This window comes from Sabethes cyaneus, chromosome 2, assembly GCF_943734655.1.
Source record: "Sabethes cyaneus chromosome 2, idSabCyanKW18_F2, whole genome shotgun sequence".
NCBI classification, from domain to species: domain Eukaryota; kingdom Metazoa; phylum Arthropoda; class Insecta; order Diptera; family Culicidae; genus Sabethes; species Sabethes cyaneus.
In genome coordinates this window covers 227,119,093-227,134,852 of record NC_071354.1, presented here as the reverse complement: position 1 = coordinate 227,134,852, position 15,760 = coordinate 227,119,093, and the positions used below count along the sequence as shown (strand labels likewise).

Here is a 15,760-nt window from a genome sequence, read left to right as displayed (position 1 = left end):
AACTCCCTTTCGCGTATTTTATTATCTCACTGGATGAAATTATTGAATCGGAACGATTACTGTAAAACTTCTGATCTATCACCGTTATATTTTCAACCTGAGGTAGCTTTTATTTCTAATTCCCGTCGTAGTAAGTAAAGCGATTCTAATTTTCATCATTTGTTGGATGGATTTAATGAATACTCCAAAAGTTCTTGTGCTGATTTGACTAAAATACACTTACCTTTCGATCCGTGATCTTTGAAATCACTGAAAAGCGATTATTAAAGCATATTATTGAAATTACGCAACTGAATTTATTTCTTAGATTCGTCGTACCGTTTTAAAATCCGTCCATCAAAATTTTTCATCGTCCGAACTAAAAATCACAACAATGTTTACGAAGCTAACGCGCATGTATTTGTGTAGGACAGCTTGACAAATGTTATTCTGCAAAATTTCTGCAGAGCAGGCAAGTTTTCTTGGCTATAGAATAACGACAATGCCTTGCGTGAGTTATTTTCATTTATGAATGACGGAAATTAAAACGATAAGTCGACATTTTCTTCTTCGTCGCACGAAAAAATGTAGGAAATTTGGCTGATAGGACTTCTTTAATGATAAAAAGCATTCCAATAGATCTCAGCTCACTTTGATTGATCGCGTATGATAGAAAACAAACTAAATTATTAGGGAATAAGTAATTTTGCATTGTGTGTCATAAAAATGCTGATATTTTTAATAATTTGAGTTGAATAGGACGAGAATGGGCAATTACGACGAAGCAGCAACATACTCTAGATAGCGAAGTTTCTGAACATATGGCATCAGATAATCTGTAGCAGCTTTAATTGTGACGACTTAGATGACCTCATCTGCTCCCGAGAGGTGTAGCTAATTAGGATCCATAACAACCACTACTTTCCCAATTTCCATCTTCACTGGTAGCTGGCAATTTTTTATTCGACTGCCCTGTGAAACTGCACCAAGTATTTCGTTCTTCAACTTTCCTAAATGTCTTGAAACTAGCGCTGGATTAGTTGTCCATGACTAGGACGATTCAACTAGACAGTGCTGTAATCTTGTTTTGGAGTGGCTTGAAGAGATCCACCCGTCTAAACATGTGTTGGCGTCAATGGTTCTACAGTGTGACACATATATATTCGAACAAAAATCATTTTAAGCTTGCAGCGGCATATACAATTAATACAATCAAACTGAGACCATGTGTCTTTACCATCATGACTTAAATCATATTTAACGTAGTTTCATTTTCGTATGGTGTCTCGTTCGGTGTGCACGTACCAGAGTTTCAGTAACGGTCGTTGATAATAAATAAATTCCGAAACGGTACTACATGCGGCACCACTTTTCGCAACCTCAAAAATCACGGCATAAAAAGAATATTTGTATGCTATACACTAAAAAGTTTTGTCGAGACGGGATCTGTTGAAAACCGTAGAAAAATCGAAAGAAAACGGAGCGTTAGAACTGCAGAGGTAAAAAAGGTTGTTCGAGAGCGAATTCGTTGCAGTTGCGACAGGTCCGCACGGAAAATGGCAGTTCAACTGAATATCAAAAGGAAATCTCTTTGTCGAATTTTGAAAATGGATCTGGATATGAAAGCATTCAAAAAACGGATCTTTTCTGATAAGAAGTTGTCTGTTCTTCAAACCCCGCATCATGCTCAAAATGATCGGTTGTGGTCGGTTTCGATCATGGTCAATGGTCTTAGAACAACATTTGACTAAATCTTACTGTTGCGTGCGCAAACAGAATTCAATGCTCTATAGAAATTAATCATTTGTCTTTTTTGATCCACTTTTATCGGCATCGGCTCACCTATATAAGAGGCGCATCCTCACAATTCACACACAGTCGAAATTACAATTTGCTACCGATAAGTCCACTATGATGGAATAAATAGTTTTAGTCGAGACGTATTGTTCCTTATTACACCGAAAAGCCAAGCAGCAGCCAGTGACGAATTGGTTTCTTATACAGTCCACAACCTTCAGTCAGTTTGGTTTATCTGACTATCGAAGAGAGTGTCCAGGCGCGGACACTTACAAAAAAAATTTCCAGGGGCAATGAACTTTTCTTCAAGAAATGATTCATGACATGCAATTATCGAGGTAAATTTTGAAAATGCATGAAATGTATCGTGCTGCACACGAAGACTATAGAAAAATCCCCTCCAGTAAGGTGTTTGGGAAGGCTAAGGTGAAGTACTAGAAAAGCGCTATTTGTGAAGGTCGGGCCACTTGAGTAGTCATGGTTGGGCCACCATAATTTTAAGCGCAGAAGCGCAATAATCGCTAGAGAATTGTAGTTACGTAAAATGTGATGATAAAAAGCAAAATTAATACGATAAAAACCTAGATTTTTGTTGTTTTTTTTTCATTGTACTTGTATACCTCGGAAAAGGCGATTGTAGCAATATTGATTTTATAAGATCGCAAAAATGCAATTAAAAATAGGGTATTTGTACCTATATGAGCCGTTGTTCCCGGAATTCATTCTTTTCAAGTCTCTATATGGAATTTCAATGCATATGTCTTAGATTTTCTGCGGTGGCCCAACCTGTACAACATGGCCCGACTATGACAAAATTTTTTGTCTTCACGTAAATGCCTATAACTTTTTTATTTTCCAAGCAATCAGTTCAAAACTTTCCAGAAATATACTTTATTCTTAGACCTTTGCAACAATGTACATTGAAGTCGTTTTGTACGCGATTTTTTACGCGACTATTTTTACGCAAATTTCGGAGTTTACGCGATTTTTAAAAGCGAATTTCGGAATTTACGCGGATGTGCTCAAAACGTCTATTTTTTCGCGTAGTGTTGAAATCCACAAAGTTTTTTTTTACGCGAAATTTTGGTTTTTTCACGCGAATTTCGGAATTTACGCGGTTTTTTACGCGAATTTCGGAATTTACGCGGTTGTTTTTACGCGAATTTCGGAATCGACGCGGATGTGCTCAAAACGTCTATTTTTTCGCGTAGTGTTGAAATCCACAAATTTTTTTTTACTCGAAATTTGTTTTTTTTACGCGAATTTTGGAATTTACGCGGTTTTTTATGCGATTTTCGGAATTTACGCGGTTGTTTTTACGCGATTTTCGGAATTTACGCGGTTTTTAACGTGATTTTTGGAATTTACGCGGTTTTGATTTATGCGGGATGTATCCTTCGCGTAAAAAGCGGCTTGAGTGTATTTAGATTTCCAAAATTTCTTTTGAAACGAAAGTTATGGGCGAATTCTAAAACGCGGCTCAACCACGACGACAATCCCCTAAATATCATAATTTGAATGAATTTGAGTTAGTTATCAAGATATGGGATGTTATTCCGATGGAAGTAGTGTGTCCCGCATGTAACGACTTCAAAAAGCATTTGAAGCGTGTTACCCACGCAAAAGGCGATTCAATAGAGTAATGATTGGTATATAACTTCTTAAACCAAAATTCGAAATCAAGCCTTTATTTACAAAAATATATGATATACGAAATCCAACGGATCGTTAAACATTGACGTTAAAGGCCTAGAACAATGCTGCAAAATCCTCCCGCCCATGATACGTAGCAAGCGGCATTTTGCAGAACGAACGGCCGCCTCCCACTGCCCACCGAGGTGTGGGGCTGATGGGAGGTTGAAATGCCATTGAATGCCGTTCGATGTGCATTCCTTGGCCACAGCTTGCTGATTCTAACGTTGATCTTTTAGCAATGAAAAGTGTTTGCTGTTGGAGGGCAACCAATGCTAGTTACTTCAACCATACGTATCCTACGTAACCGTCATTCGTACGCTGCCATCTTATTTGTTTTCCGAAATCGACAAAAAATATTCTGAAGTGAAGCGTAGGTGTTTTTTTTTGTGTTTTTTGTGCCGTTTAAGTGGCATATTTGTATGTTTTGTACCGTTTTGTTACATTTTTGTATCATTTTAATGTATTTTTTGTGTCATTCTTATAACCTATTTTTGTAATCTCTATCATTTTCTTTTCATCATTTGTTATTATTGCATCTTTTCTGTATAGCCATTGTATATTGATTGTGTCAGTTTTAAATAATACTTGATACTTTTGTTTTATTATTTTCTGCATTATTTTTAAGTACCTTTGAATCAGTTTGTGTTATTAATAAATTATTAATATAGTAATAGTAACGTATAGTCACTTTTGTACTACTTTTTGTCATTTTTGAATCATTCGTCGTCGTTAGCAGTCTAGAGCCGGGCGGCTCGTGCTGTTTCAAGCAGTTCTCTCCATTCAACTCGATCTTGGATCACTCGTCGCCACTTTCTCAGTCGTCTCAGAAGTTGCAAATCACTTTCGACCTAATCGAGCCATCTTGCACGTTGAGCCCCTCTGTTCCTGGTGCCGGTGTGGCTGTTGAAGAGGACTGTTTTCGCCGCACAGTCGTCCGGCATCCTTACCATTTGTCCGGCCCACTGTAGCCTTCTAACTATCGCCAGATGTACGGCGGGAATCTTTCCAAGCAGTGCCTGTAGCTCGTGATTCATGCGTTCTCGCCACTCTTCGCTTTCAGTTTGTACTCCGCCAAATATCGTCCGCAGTATCTCCCACTCGAACACGGCAAGGGCGCGTATACCCCGCGCGAGCAGTGTTACGGCTTTTAGTCTATAAATTTTTCTTTTTCTTTTTCTATAAATAATTCTTTTCTACCACCTTGGGCGTTCATATCCCCGATGACGACCTTGATGTCCCGTGGCGAGCAGCTGTCGTACGTTGCCTCCAGCCTCGCGCAGAACGCTTCCTTCTCGTCGTCGGGTCTACCCTCGTGCGGGCAGTGAACGTTGATGATGCTGTAATTGTCAAAAGACACATTCTCTCGTGTAGTCTAATCTATCACGCGATACTGCATCCTGCCCAATACTACAAAGCCCGTTCCCAGTCCATTGGGTGTATCGCCGCCTTGGTTAAACTGGGGATTTCCGTCGCGGATTTGCCAAAAGACGGTTCTCCTGCAGAACTACGGTGCCGAGTTTACGGGATTCGAGCAGCCGCTACCTGCGAAATTTAGCGATCTGCAGTTCCAAGTACCGAGTATCAATTCGATGTCCTTGTTTGGTCGCCAAGGTCGCTGCCGAATATTCCGAACCGTATTTGCTTGCATGCTGGTAATAGTTTGATATAGGTAGTTTGTCTTACTAGGGCCACACTACCGAATCACTAGATGGGGCTGCCATCTTTTAGTGCCGAGATAACACTTTGCCTCCCTTCCTAAGTTTCCACCGGGGTTGGTCACCCGAGCCCCGCTACGGTTGCTCGTATTCCGACTGGTACCACGAGGAGGTAGGGATAGGAGTTGTTAGATAAGGAGTCAAAATGGGGTCGTATTACGCATTATCCGGCCATTCACCAACTATTATTTAAATTATTATTTATATTGTGAAATTTTTGTATCATTCCGGTGTCATGTAATATCTAACTAAACATTTTTATGTCATTTCTGTCATAAAATTTCGATGTTCATTAAATAAGGCGTTATTCTAGATGCACACTTGTATAGAAATTGAAATATTTAGGTAACTAAACCTTTTCATCTGTACCATTTTCCTGTTATTCTTGTGTTACCATTTCTGTCTTTTTGTTTTATTACTATTTTGGTTTTATTTTTGGAGCTATTTTTGTGTTTCTTTCTTTATTTTGTTTATTTTCGACTATTTTGAAACATTTGAAATGTCATTTTTGTTTCATTATTATGCCGTTTTTGTGTCATTTCTTTTTTTGTGCCAGTTATTCTATTCCCAAACAGTCACTAATAGGGTCCATTTTTCGACAGAGCCTCAGGTTTTGCAACCCTCGTGGTACACAGGTGTTTTATTGATTTAGGATACAATAAATTAGCCTAACATGTTCCATAATTTAAACATAATTATATACTGAACCAACTTAATACGTCTTCAAACCCTTTATGGTTACATAACTCAAATTGACATTATTCTTTGTTGGTCTCGTCAGATTGAGATGCTTTGAGTGTGATCCACTTTTCGCGATCCATAATTCTGTGTGACGCACGATTATGGACCGACTGTAAATATAAATGAATGTCCAGACTAGAACATGATGCAAACGATACTTCTGGGTGTGGCGAAAATTGGAGCATATGAATAACGAAAACAGGTACTTGGGGGTCGAAAACTGGTAGTGATACTGTTTTCATTTATAAGTCCATAAACAATGTCAGTGTTACAAAATTTCATAAAATTCTATGACCCTTAAATCCCTCATAAATGCACGAATGTGTTAGCTGAGTATTTGGATGAATTCAGGCTCAGCCAACATGTTTTTACCCTTGCTGTGTGTGAAAGCCACGAACGGACCAAAGTGGCAGAAGAAGATATTGGGCTTGTCTCGGTTGACTCGAATGGCTTGGGGAACGTTTTGTTCATTTTGACTATATTCTTATGTGACTCAAACTGTTCAATTATTTTGAATACTTGTCCACTTCGTAGGCTTTAAAAAAGCAAAATCACCATGCATATATATGAGTTTGAAAGAACTTAAATTATAAACAGAAAACTATTATTTAATGAAACATAGGCCATCATCCGCATCATAATTGTGTACGACATCAACATTTAAACAGCAAGGGCTTAATTTTGTTCGAGCACATGCTCCCATAGTGATGCTTCCACTTATTCAATTACAATTCACTGACACCTACTTATTTAGTAATACTGAGTTTTCCTAGACATTGCTGTAATAGACTGGCATGCTGCAAAACAACATAACTGACGTTCCTTCTCAACATTTAAATTCATGTCACGTAAGGAGTTCCTAAACACTAAGTTGAAAGCGTGGACCAGTTTCAGTTTACCATCATCAAAGCCGGTCTCTTGTGGAAACATCTTTAGGGGAATTGTGTATAACGTGCCCCCCCTGGCCAATGTGCCCCCCCTTCGTTTTTCATTAAGCAAGCGAAATTAAAATGCAAAACCACCCAGAAACCATAGTATTTGATGGAACTAGCCTACTATGCAAGTATGACACTTGTCACATGCTGTAAAAACAAAACAAAAATAAATTTGTTTTTGAGCAGCTTCCGATGTAACTTTTGGCGTCATTTCCATAAGCTATTTTCTTGTCAAAATCTGTAAATAACCGGTTGTTGCGATTCGATTGCGTGAAGTGAACTTCAAAAAGACATCCTTGCCAAAAATGACGGTTTGAAACGCTTTATTTGCTTTAGCATTAAATATTTTTTCAAATAAGTAAAAGCAGGCCAAAATGCCCCACTTGCGGTGGTGCAATTTGCCCCCCTTGCAAATGTTGCTATAAACATATGTAAACAGGTCTAAGTTGAAGTCAATTGCCATTATTTAATTCAATTAGTATTGTAGAGTAATCGTGGTGGGAATAATTTATTACCTACGTCCAAATTCCAGGTAATTCAACTACTCGGTGCGAAATGCCACAGCTGCGGTATAATGTGCCCCACGCAGAAAAGAAAACGTGCACCAGAAGGCCGAAACTAGGTTTATTTTATATAAAAATACGATATTTTGAAAACAAAGGAAATAGTTTTACTTTCTACAAAGTAGAGTTGGTCTGTCACTGGTAGAAATACTCAAATTACCGCATTGGGCATATTATACCGCAGGTGGGGCATTTTATCCCGCGCAGACGAGAAACACAACATTTAGGTGCTTTTCTTAAATAATTCCTAGCATCTTTATTCCACAATACTAAACGAAATAAACAATTGCAATTGGTTGTAAGCTTAAATACCAACATATACTCGTAGTTGTCACGTTAGTTTGGGGAAGCATAACAGAGATATATCCATTTATTCTTAGGGGGGGCACATTATACACATTTCCCCTACTTCAATAAACACCGAAATCGGAACAACTGCTTGAGCAAAGCTCATCAACAGCTGAACTGCATGTGTTGGTCCGGTCCGTCCGAGTCCGTCCGAGAGCGGAGTTGGTCGTGTTTTCCGAAGCAAATGTTTACATTTACCTACCATACACACAGCTTAATGTTGGTGTGTTTGCCGATTCTGTTTTCCCCATCCCATCATCGTCGCATTCGAAGAAGCTCTATGTTATTGGCATGGCAGTTGGCTTAGCATATGTTTATTTATTTGCGTACGTTCTTAACCTGTGTGCCTCACATTGCTTGCCTCTTCCATTTAGCTTAAACCAAACTGCAATTTAATAGCTAACGGCTGGGCTGGACTGGACTGGTAAGAAATTTGTCTATTTCAAATTGCGTTTTGCATACCCCCTCCGTCTTCCTACTGTGCGCTGTGCGTTGGTGTTAAATTGCATTAGCCCCTTGTTTGCTAACATGCTGGTTGGAACGGTTGGAACGAGTACGGCACCAGCCAGTGCAGCCCGTGAAAGTTTCAACCGGCGAGGCGATGCCATCATCCGTTCTGCTGTTTTGCTCCGTCCGTCCAACCATAGCATAGCAGGTAGGTACTCGAATGACGCGACAGCTTTTATTACCTGTCCATTAGCAATTTCTTTTATGACGTGGAAAAAGTTGATGATTAACACAGAAGCGAATCAAGAGAGAATACTCAATTCAGTGTGTCACCCAGTTAAGCCACCCAACTTTTGCCGTGTCAGCAAGCACAGCGATCTATCTACGTACGTAGGTTCGAGGAGGGGGTGAAAAAGCTCGTTCGTTTTCTAATCATTTATCTTGATTTGCATCGAATTGTATACACGGATTCAGGGTCACGACTAAGTTCCTCCCAGCAGTGAAGCTCGGATTTACGTTGTATTTCGGGGTACCGGAACGTTGCAATCTACTTACCGGGCGCCAATTTACATTAATAGACAAAGTCAACAAAAGAGACCCAGGCAACACACATATAGGAAACCACTTTCCGAGTTGCTTACCTCCAATGTCATGGGAGTATGAAAAATGCTTACGTCTAGTCGTCGAGATTTTGCGGGCAGGTAATATATCACGCCGTTGGGTCGTTGTCATTTTGCTGTCTATGAGATAACGCTCTTCCTCTAGTTAGCTAGCTAGCTAGAGCATGAGTTTTGTTTGTATTGCTGGTAATGAGTTCACGTTTGCTCTATAAACAACGCCGGTAAAGTTTACCTTTTTTTCTACACTTTGCAAAGTGTATACGAACTGTCTGCTGTTTGTATCGCGGCTGTTGTATGCTGAAGAAAATGCATTGTAGCGATTTGGCAAATGGATGTATTACGGCTTCAAGGCCGAAAGTCGACATAATAGGTGCGAATTACTTTGGTATTGAATTTTTCGAGACTTTTTGAGCAACAAGAGTTTTGATATGCTACAATTGAGCTTTGTTTTTGTGTACTAAATAACACTGAATCAAATGTTTAGTTTGCTGATCAAAATTAGTTCCTACGATCTATTGAAAAAGAACTGAATCGACGTTGAAATGACTGTTCTTGACGAAGGGCTACATCTTGCCGCGTCACGAAATAACGAAAGATTTTGAACGCTACTAACTCTAACAGCTCTGAACAGTTTTCAATGCTTTGAATACCAATCGATTAATGAAAGATGTAGCAATTGAATAGTAATACGAAAAGTTTCAGTGTCAAATTTCCTTATACATTTTCATTGTGATCGTCTTACTTCCCAGGCGCAGACGACAATTAGACAACATGCTAGCTATTGGAATTTTGTTTATTTCCAGTTACGTAACATAAAGCAACAGAGTTCTCCTATTCCAACAGGATGAAGTTTTGTCGCCTGAACCTAGAATGATATGTTAATACTTAAACTTGGTTTCATTCGGTTTAAAGTACATTCATTAGCACATTCATAATACTACGTTTAAGCCTGCGATTCTCGCGAACTGACTATGCAGACGTCCACAGTACAAAAATATGATCCAAGTTAGGCTTTCCACTCTTTCCACGGTTGAAAAAGGCGCTACCACCGATTCCTGGAAAAAGAGGGCGCATGGTTATTTATGGTCACGTGAGCCGAATGACTACTAAACTTAAGTCCGTTTTTCACGTGAATGACATTTTCTGAGCAAAAGGAAACCGCGTAAAAAGTGACTGCTTTCAGTATAAATGGAAGCAGTTAGACGAATCAGTCGTTTAACCTTCAGCGGCTAAGGTATTCTGACAGGTGGTAGTCTGACAGGCACCGACAATCAGCAAAATGCAAAAGAGGCGTTGTGTATTGTATTTTGATTCCGAAGTTTGCAGTGTTTTCCCGACTCATATCTGCGGTTTAAGATCCAATAGGTTGCTAAATATATGTTCTCAATTCTAAAATAATAAAAATATGAATAAACATAATTCTATATTAAGAATTATTAAGTTAAGTTTGGCTGTCCAACAGACTATCACGTCAGCATAATCATTAAGATTAGGGCACCTCAGCCGCAGAAGGGTAATACACGATTTGAGCAGGTTTTCAAGAGATTATCATTTATAGGAAACGCTATATGCCAGGCACAATAATGATGTACATTTACAGCACGTGGAACATTGTGAGACTCTACCCCACTAAAATCATCATGATTGTCACGACCTGCACCTCCTCACGGCCACCCTCGCAATGTGGTTATTTCCCTCTTTTGCAGAGCGTGCAGCTCGGCGGCTTTACATAGTCGCTTACAAAATGGCCATGGCCAATTACGTATTTCCGACACGATCTGGATCTATCTGTACCCTCACATTTTCGCGCCTGGTGTCCGAGCAGGGCTTAAAAAGGGATCGCAAGTTGAATGTGACTGCCGTGAATGCGAACTTTCCGCATTCAAACTCCGATTTTTGAACGATCATTTGACCGTTTTTTGTAATCCAGTCAAACTTCCGCTTGCTCTGCTGCCGTCGTACAATTCATGCGGCATCTCAGCAAAAGCAAACAGTCAATCTCCCGTTTTGCTTTGCGCTTTGAGAATATAAACTGCAAACTGACTGGAAGCATACGGTGACGTATTTTTTCGTTTCTCTTTTTGTCTCCAAATCGGCTGCTTACAGTAAAAGTTTGTCACCCAGACGTCGGTCCGACGCAAGCAAAATATTCGTTTGTATTGGACGGAGTCCGACCGACTTCTTCCATGCACATGTAGTGGTTGTTTTTTTGTAGTATTGAATCATACGATTGTGCGGTTGCTTTTCGTAGCGTGGTGATTGCCAGTCATTTGACTGTTTTGCAGTCATTCGCTGCTCCAAACGGTAAAGGCAACTTGATCGAAACGAAAATGTCAAAAAGTTTTAGAAGCCGTTCGTTCTGCAGCGTGCAGTCGGCGTTTGACTGAGCAAAATGCCAGTTGTGTTATGCATAGCATTCGTATTCCACCTCTAAACGGACGGTGTGAACTTGAATGCGCGTTGGTGTGACTGCGGTAGAAAAAAAGGATCGGTCGAAGCCCTGTCCGAAGCCCCAACACTCGAAGCATCGCTTAATTTTCTTGGTCTCGTGAGGGATTGCTTGCACTGACCACTCGACTTTGATTTTGCCTTTCTTTAGCTTGGGCGCTGCTATCACCGAGTTGCGAATCGTCACCGTAGGCCTTCCTCAGCCGGATTCTACGCACTACTAAGCTCCTGTTCTATTGTCATCTCATCCAGCTCCCTGCACTCGATGATGGTTTCTAAGCAGAGCACTCTCACGGTCGCATTATTCCTCAGCGCGTTAGCAACAATCTCCTTGAATGCTGCACTCTTAACCTATAGAACCCTTTACAGTTCGAAATGCATCTCTCCTTTTTGGGTTCTTCAGGTCCTTACTACTTTTTCGCCGAGCTCCTTCTGCTTCGGAGCTTCTCGTACTTTACAGAGGATCGCTGCATACGAAATGATGCCGCTTGCTTCAACAATCAGAGCATCGTCTTTACTTTTCTCGTGCCGAAGCTAGGCTTCTTCTGTTCTTCTTTCTTCGCTGCATTTTCTTATTGCTCCTGCTTGCCCTTCTGACTTACCACATGACACCATGCGCTGCATTCACCCTATTTCTAATCCACTTCTTCATTGTTCTTAATCTTTTTTGCTCCTCTTCTTCACCAGGCGCTTTTGAAATGCCACGTTTCAGGAGAACGACAACAGTAGAGACTATTCCTTTAAAGTTCGAACACGGTATTCAAAAGAACGGATATAAAATGTACGGATAATGTTGCTCTCGTTAAAACTCTTACTCATATCTGCGTCCAAGGCTGGTGTATTTTCCCGTGGCTAGTCCCGGTTTACTGTGTGTTCTCCTCGTAGACAACGGTTTTACCACACACCACAGTGCTGGTGCCTGTTGTTCTAAACCACGGAAGCTGGATGATACGGGATTTCACTTCCTTTCTCCAACGATAAAACCGACGACCAGGTCACCACTGTTTTAACGTGGACAATAGCGAGTATAGTTCGGCGTAGACAACGCCACGAACCTTTCATGATTCGGGGTCTCGACATCTTCCCGTAGCAATTGAATCGGCGACACCGATTGTACGGGTGCTCTATGCAACCGCTGTCTTGTAACCTGCTTCACCCATCACAGCGGTAACTACTTATTTTATTGGGTCTGTGGAATAAAGTCAAAGAATAAAAGGAGTAAAAGAAATTCCCTTTGGCTATGAATACCTTGGTTGTATTCCCTACGGTATTCGTGAGCAAGCCTGTAGGGGTGACCTCTCCGTCTCAGACGAAAAGCGACAGATTTGGAGTTTTGTCACACATGTATATGAGTCTATTTGTTTGTATTAGAAAAGCCATTTCGCGAGAGTCATCCTTTCGACCCAGACGAAAACACCCGCCATGGAGGGATATCACTCACCTAGTTGACTGCCTGCTGTAAATCCATTTAGCTATGCCAGAGAGAGAGCTGTCCCGTGTGAGCGACCCCTCCGTCCCAGATGCAAAGCGAAAGACTTGGAGGGATATTGCTCACCTAGATGACAGCTTGCTCAGGTCAGTTCCGCTATCGCAAAGCAAGCTTTCCCGTGTGAATGACCCCTCCGTCGTAGACGCAAAGCGACAAACTTGGAGGGATATTACGCACTCAGTAGACAGCTGATTAGAGGCATACTTGGGAAATTTGGGTTAGGAATTTTCAGCAAGGTTGAAGACGCTTTGTAACCGATAATTACACATGGTTATCTTTGCAAGCAGCGAGGTCGTGCAAGAGTTGACTCGGATCCTTCATGAGAACCCGAGCCAGAGCCAGATCCGCGCAAGTTGGAAATTGTCATCTGAGGTAGTAGGCCCATCATCTAAGGTGCCGAACCCTTGAAGTATCACAAAGGCTTGCCAAGTTTTAACGGGACGGAGATAGTCGTAGTATTAATGCAAACGCCGTTTCAGCAAACTGTAATACTTGCCCAATGAGAGAATGCGATGCCACATGCCAAATCAAAACGTCGAATCAGATTCATTCATTCATGCCGTATCCATTAGTGCTGGCCTTGACCAGTATACCGTAATCTAGATCTCAACTGGCACTCCAGGGGCTAAAGTGTTTTAAGCGGCACTGACTCGCTTTGAATGAGCTACTTTCGTACATTATTGTTGGTATTTTATCAAGACTCGATAAAGCCCACAGTCAAACCCTGCCACATCCTAAATGAAAAACAATCATTAATTACAGTCACATATTCAGGAGCTGAATCGAAAAAATTAAATTTCGCAACCTGAACGCAATAAATAAAAACAATGTTTACCAACTATTTATTATAATCTGAGTTTCTTGATATTTTCGGAGAAACTGAGATGCATGAGAGAGTAATGTTACTGCATTCAGTAAATTTATTTTCGCGCAAAATTGAGCTGTTACCGAAATGTACAATATGCAGTACAAAGTAACGGCATCTGTTGTATTCAACAGGGAAACATTGATAGTTCTGTTATTTATTATCAGAAACTAGAGGCGGCGTCCTATTGCACTTTTGGTAGACAGGAGACCCAACAATGGCGGAGTATTCCAGCATAGGACGAACCAGCGAGCAATATAAGGATTTTAAACAATATACATCCTTGAAGCTTTTTGCAAAACGGAACAAGAAGCCTAGTTGCAAGGAAGCTCTGGATACAACGAAGGAAATGTGATCCTTGAACGTTAGTTTCGAGTCAAGCAAGACTCCCAAGTGCTCAACAGTAGTTTTGCACTTTAGGTGCGTCTCACTAAGGGCGTAATTGTGCAGATACATGTTACGTTTGCGACCGAAGGAGATGCTAATCTAGCAGTTGGGCACATTTAGTGGCATCTTGTGAATTTGGCACTATTCGTCAAAGGTCTCCAGATCCTGTTGCAAGAGGTGGGCGTCATTAGGGCTTTTTACTGTGTAGTACATTTTAAAATCGTCACCATAAGATAATCTCAAACATTTGAGGATCATGTTCACGTCATTCATGCACAGCAGAAACAGAAACAATCCCAAATGACTGCCTGCCTTGGGCAGCGTCGGAGATTACTGCGAAGGGTCACGAAACGTATTCGCCGATTTTGATTGACATAGTTCTGCCAATGAAATAGGAGCGAGGCCAAGTCAGCAGATTGTCGTGAATGCCCAATTCGTGATATTGAGAGACGGCTATCTCATGACTTTCGACCGTATAAAAGCTGCAGGTAGTTTTCAAAAATTGCAAAATTTTAATAGCGCGTTGAATTTATCCACCTATTATACCAATATGCAGCAGTCGTATGGTGGCCAAAGGTCAAGAGGGGACAGCCCAAGCCAAACTAAACAAAGTTCAGCACCTGGCCTGTTTTACAGTTACCAGTGCCATGCGTACAACACTTACTGCAGGCATGGAGACAATGCTATGCTTACTGCCTTTGCATGTCCATGTGAAGAAGGAAGCAGAGCTCGGCGCGCTACGGTTGCAAAGGAGTAAAACCATACTCGAAGGTGACCAAATCGGCCATCTTCGCATACTTCGGAAATTCAATCTGACACCCTTAGTAACTTCAGTCTCTGACTGCATGGAAGCCAGGCTCAATATGGACGTTCCATATGAGGTGATTGAAACAGATCGCTCAATGTGGAATAATGGAGGGCCAGATCTTCCATCTGGAACTATCTGTTTTTACAGATGATTCAAAAATGGGGGCCTGCACAGGCTCCGGAGTCAACGGACCCGGCATCAGGGAAACTATCTCATTAGGAAAATGGCCCACCGTTTTTCAGGCAGAAGTATATACGGTATGCATCTGTGCAACAATATGCTTGAAACGAAAGTACAGGCATGCGAAAATCGGTATCTTCACGAACAGCCAAGCAGTACTACTGGCACTCAAGTCCGCCAAAAGCGTGTCCAAATTAGTTTGGGAGTGCAGCGCAGCATTGAGGATACTCTCCCGCCAAAACAAAGTTTTATTATGTTGGGTGCCCGGTCACTGCGGAATCGAGGGCAATAAATTTGCTGACTACCTAGCAAGACAAGGATAGGCTCAGCAAATTATTGGTCTTGAACCGTTTCTGGGCACTTCCACATCCGCCGTAAAAGGCGAATTGATGACATGGGAAAAGCTAGAAATAGTATCCCGTTGGAATCACACACAGGGTTGATCACAAGCTAAACAGTTTATCTACCCAAACCCTGCAGTCGCTAAAAAACTACTCCATTTAACTCGTAGTGAACTACGCACGATCAAGGGACTCCAAACAGGACACAGCCCCGCTCTTCATCATTTAAAGGATATCGGCAAAGTATCATCCGACACCTGCCGCTTTCGTAACTTTGAACCTGATAGTTCAGCGCATCTGCTTTGCTATTGCGGAGCTCTTGCATTATCAAGGCACAACTTCTTAGGAAGTTTCCTTCATACTTCATCAGGTATGGAGCCTAAATCCCAAAACGGTCGTTGG

The 15,760-nt window shown here is 41.1% G+C and overlaps 1 protein-coding gene across 1 annotated transcript in view; it reads left to right on the top strand.

Moving 5' to 3' along the window:
• LOC128738854 (putative uncharacterized protein DDB_G0271606) overlaps positions 1 to 15,760 on the top strand; it is a 173,579-nt gene that overhangs the window by 138,322 nt on the left and 19,497 nt on the right. Inside the window, 1 exon segment of the mRNA XM_053834298.1 lies at positions 15,012 to 15,019. Coding sequence (XP_053690273.1) covers positions 15,012 to 15,019 — 8 coding nt within the window.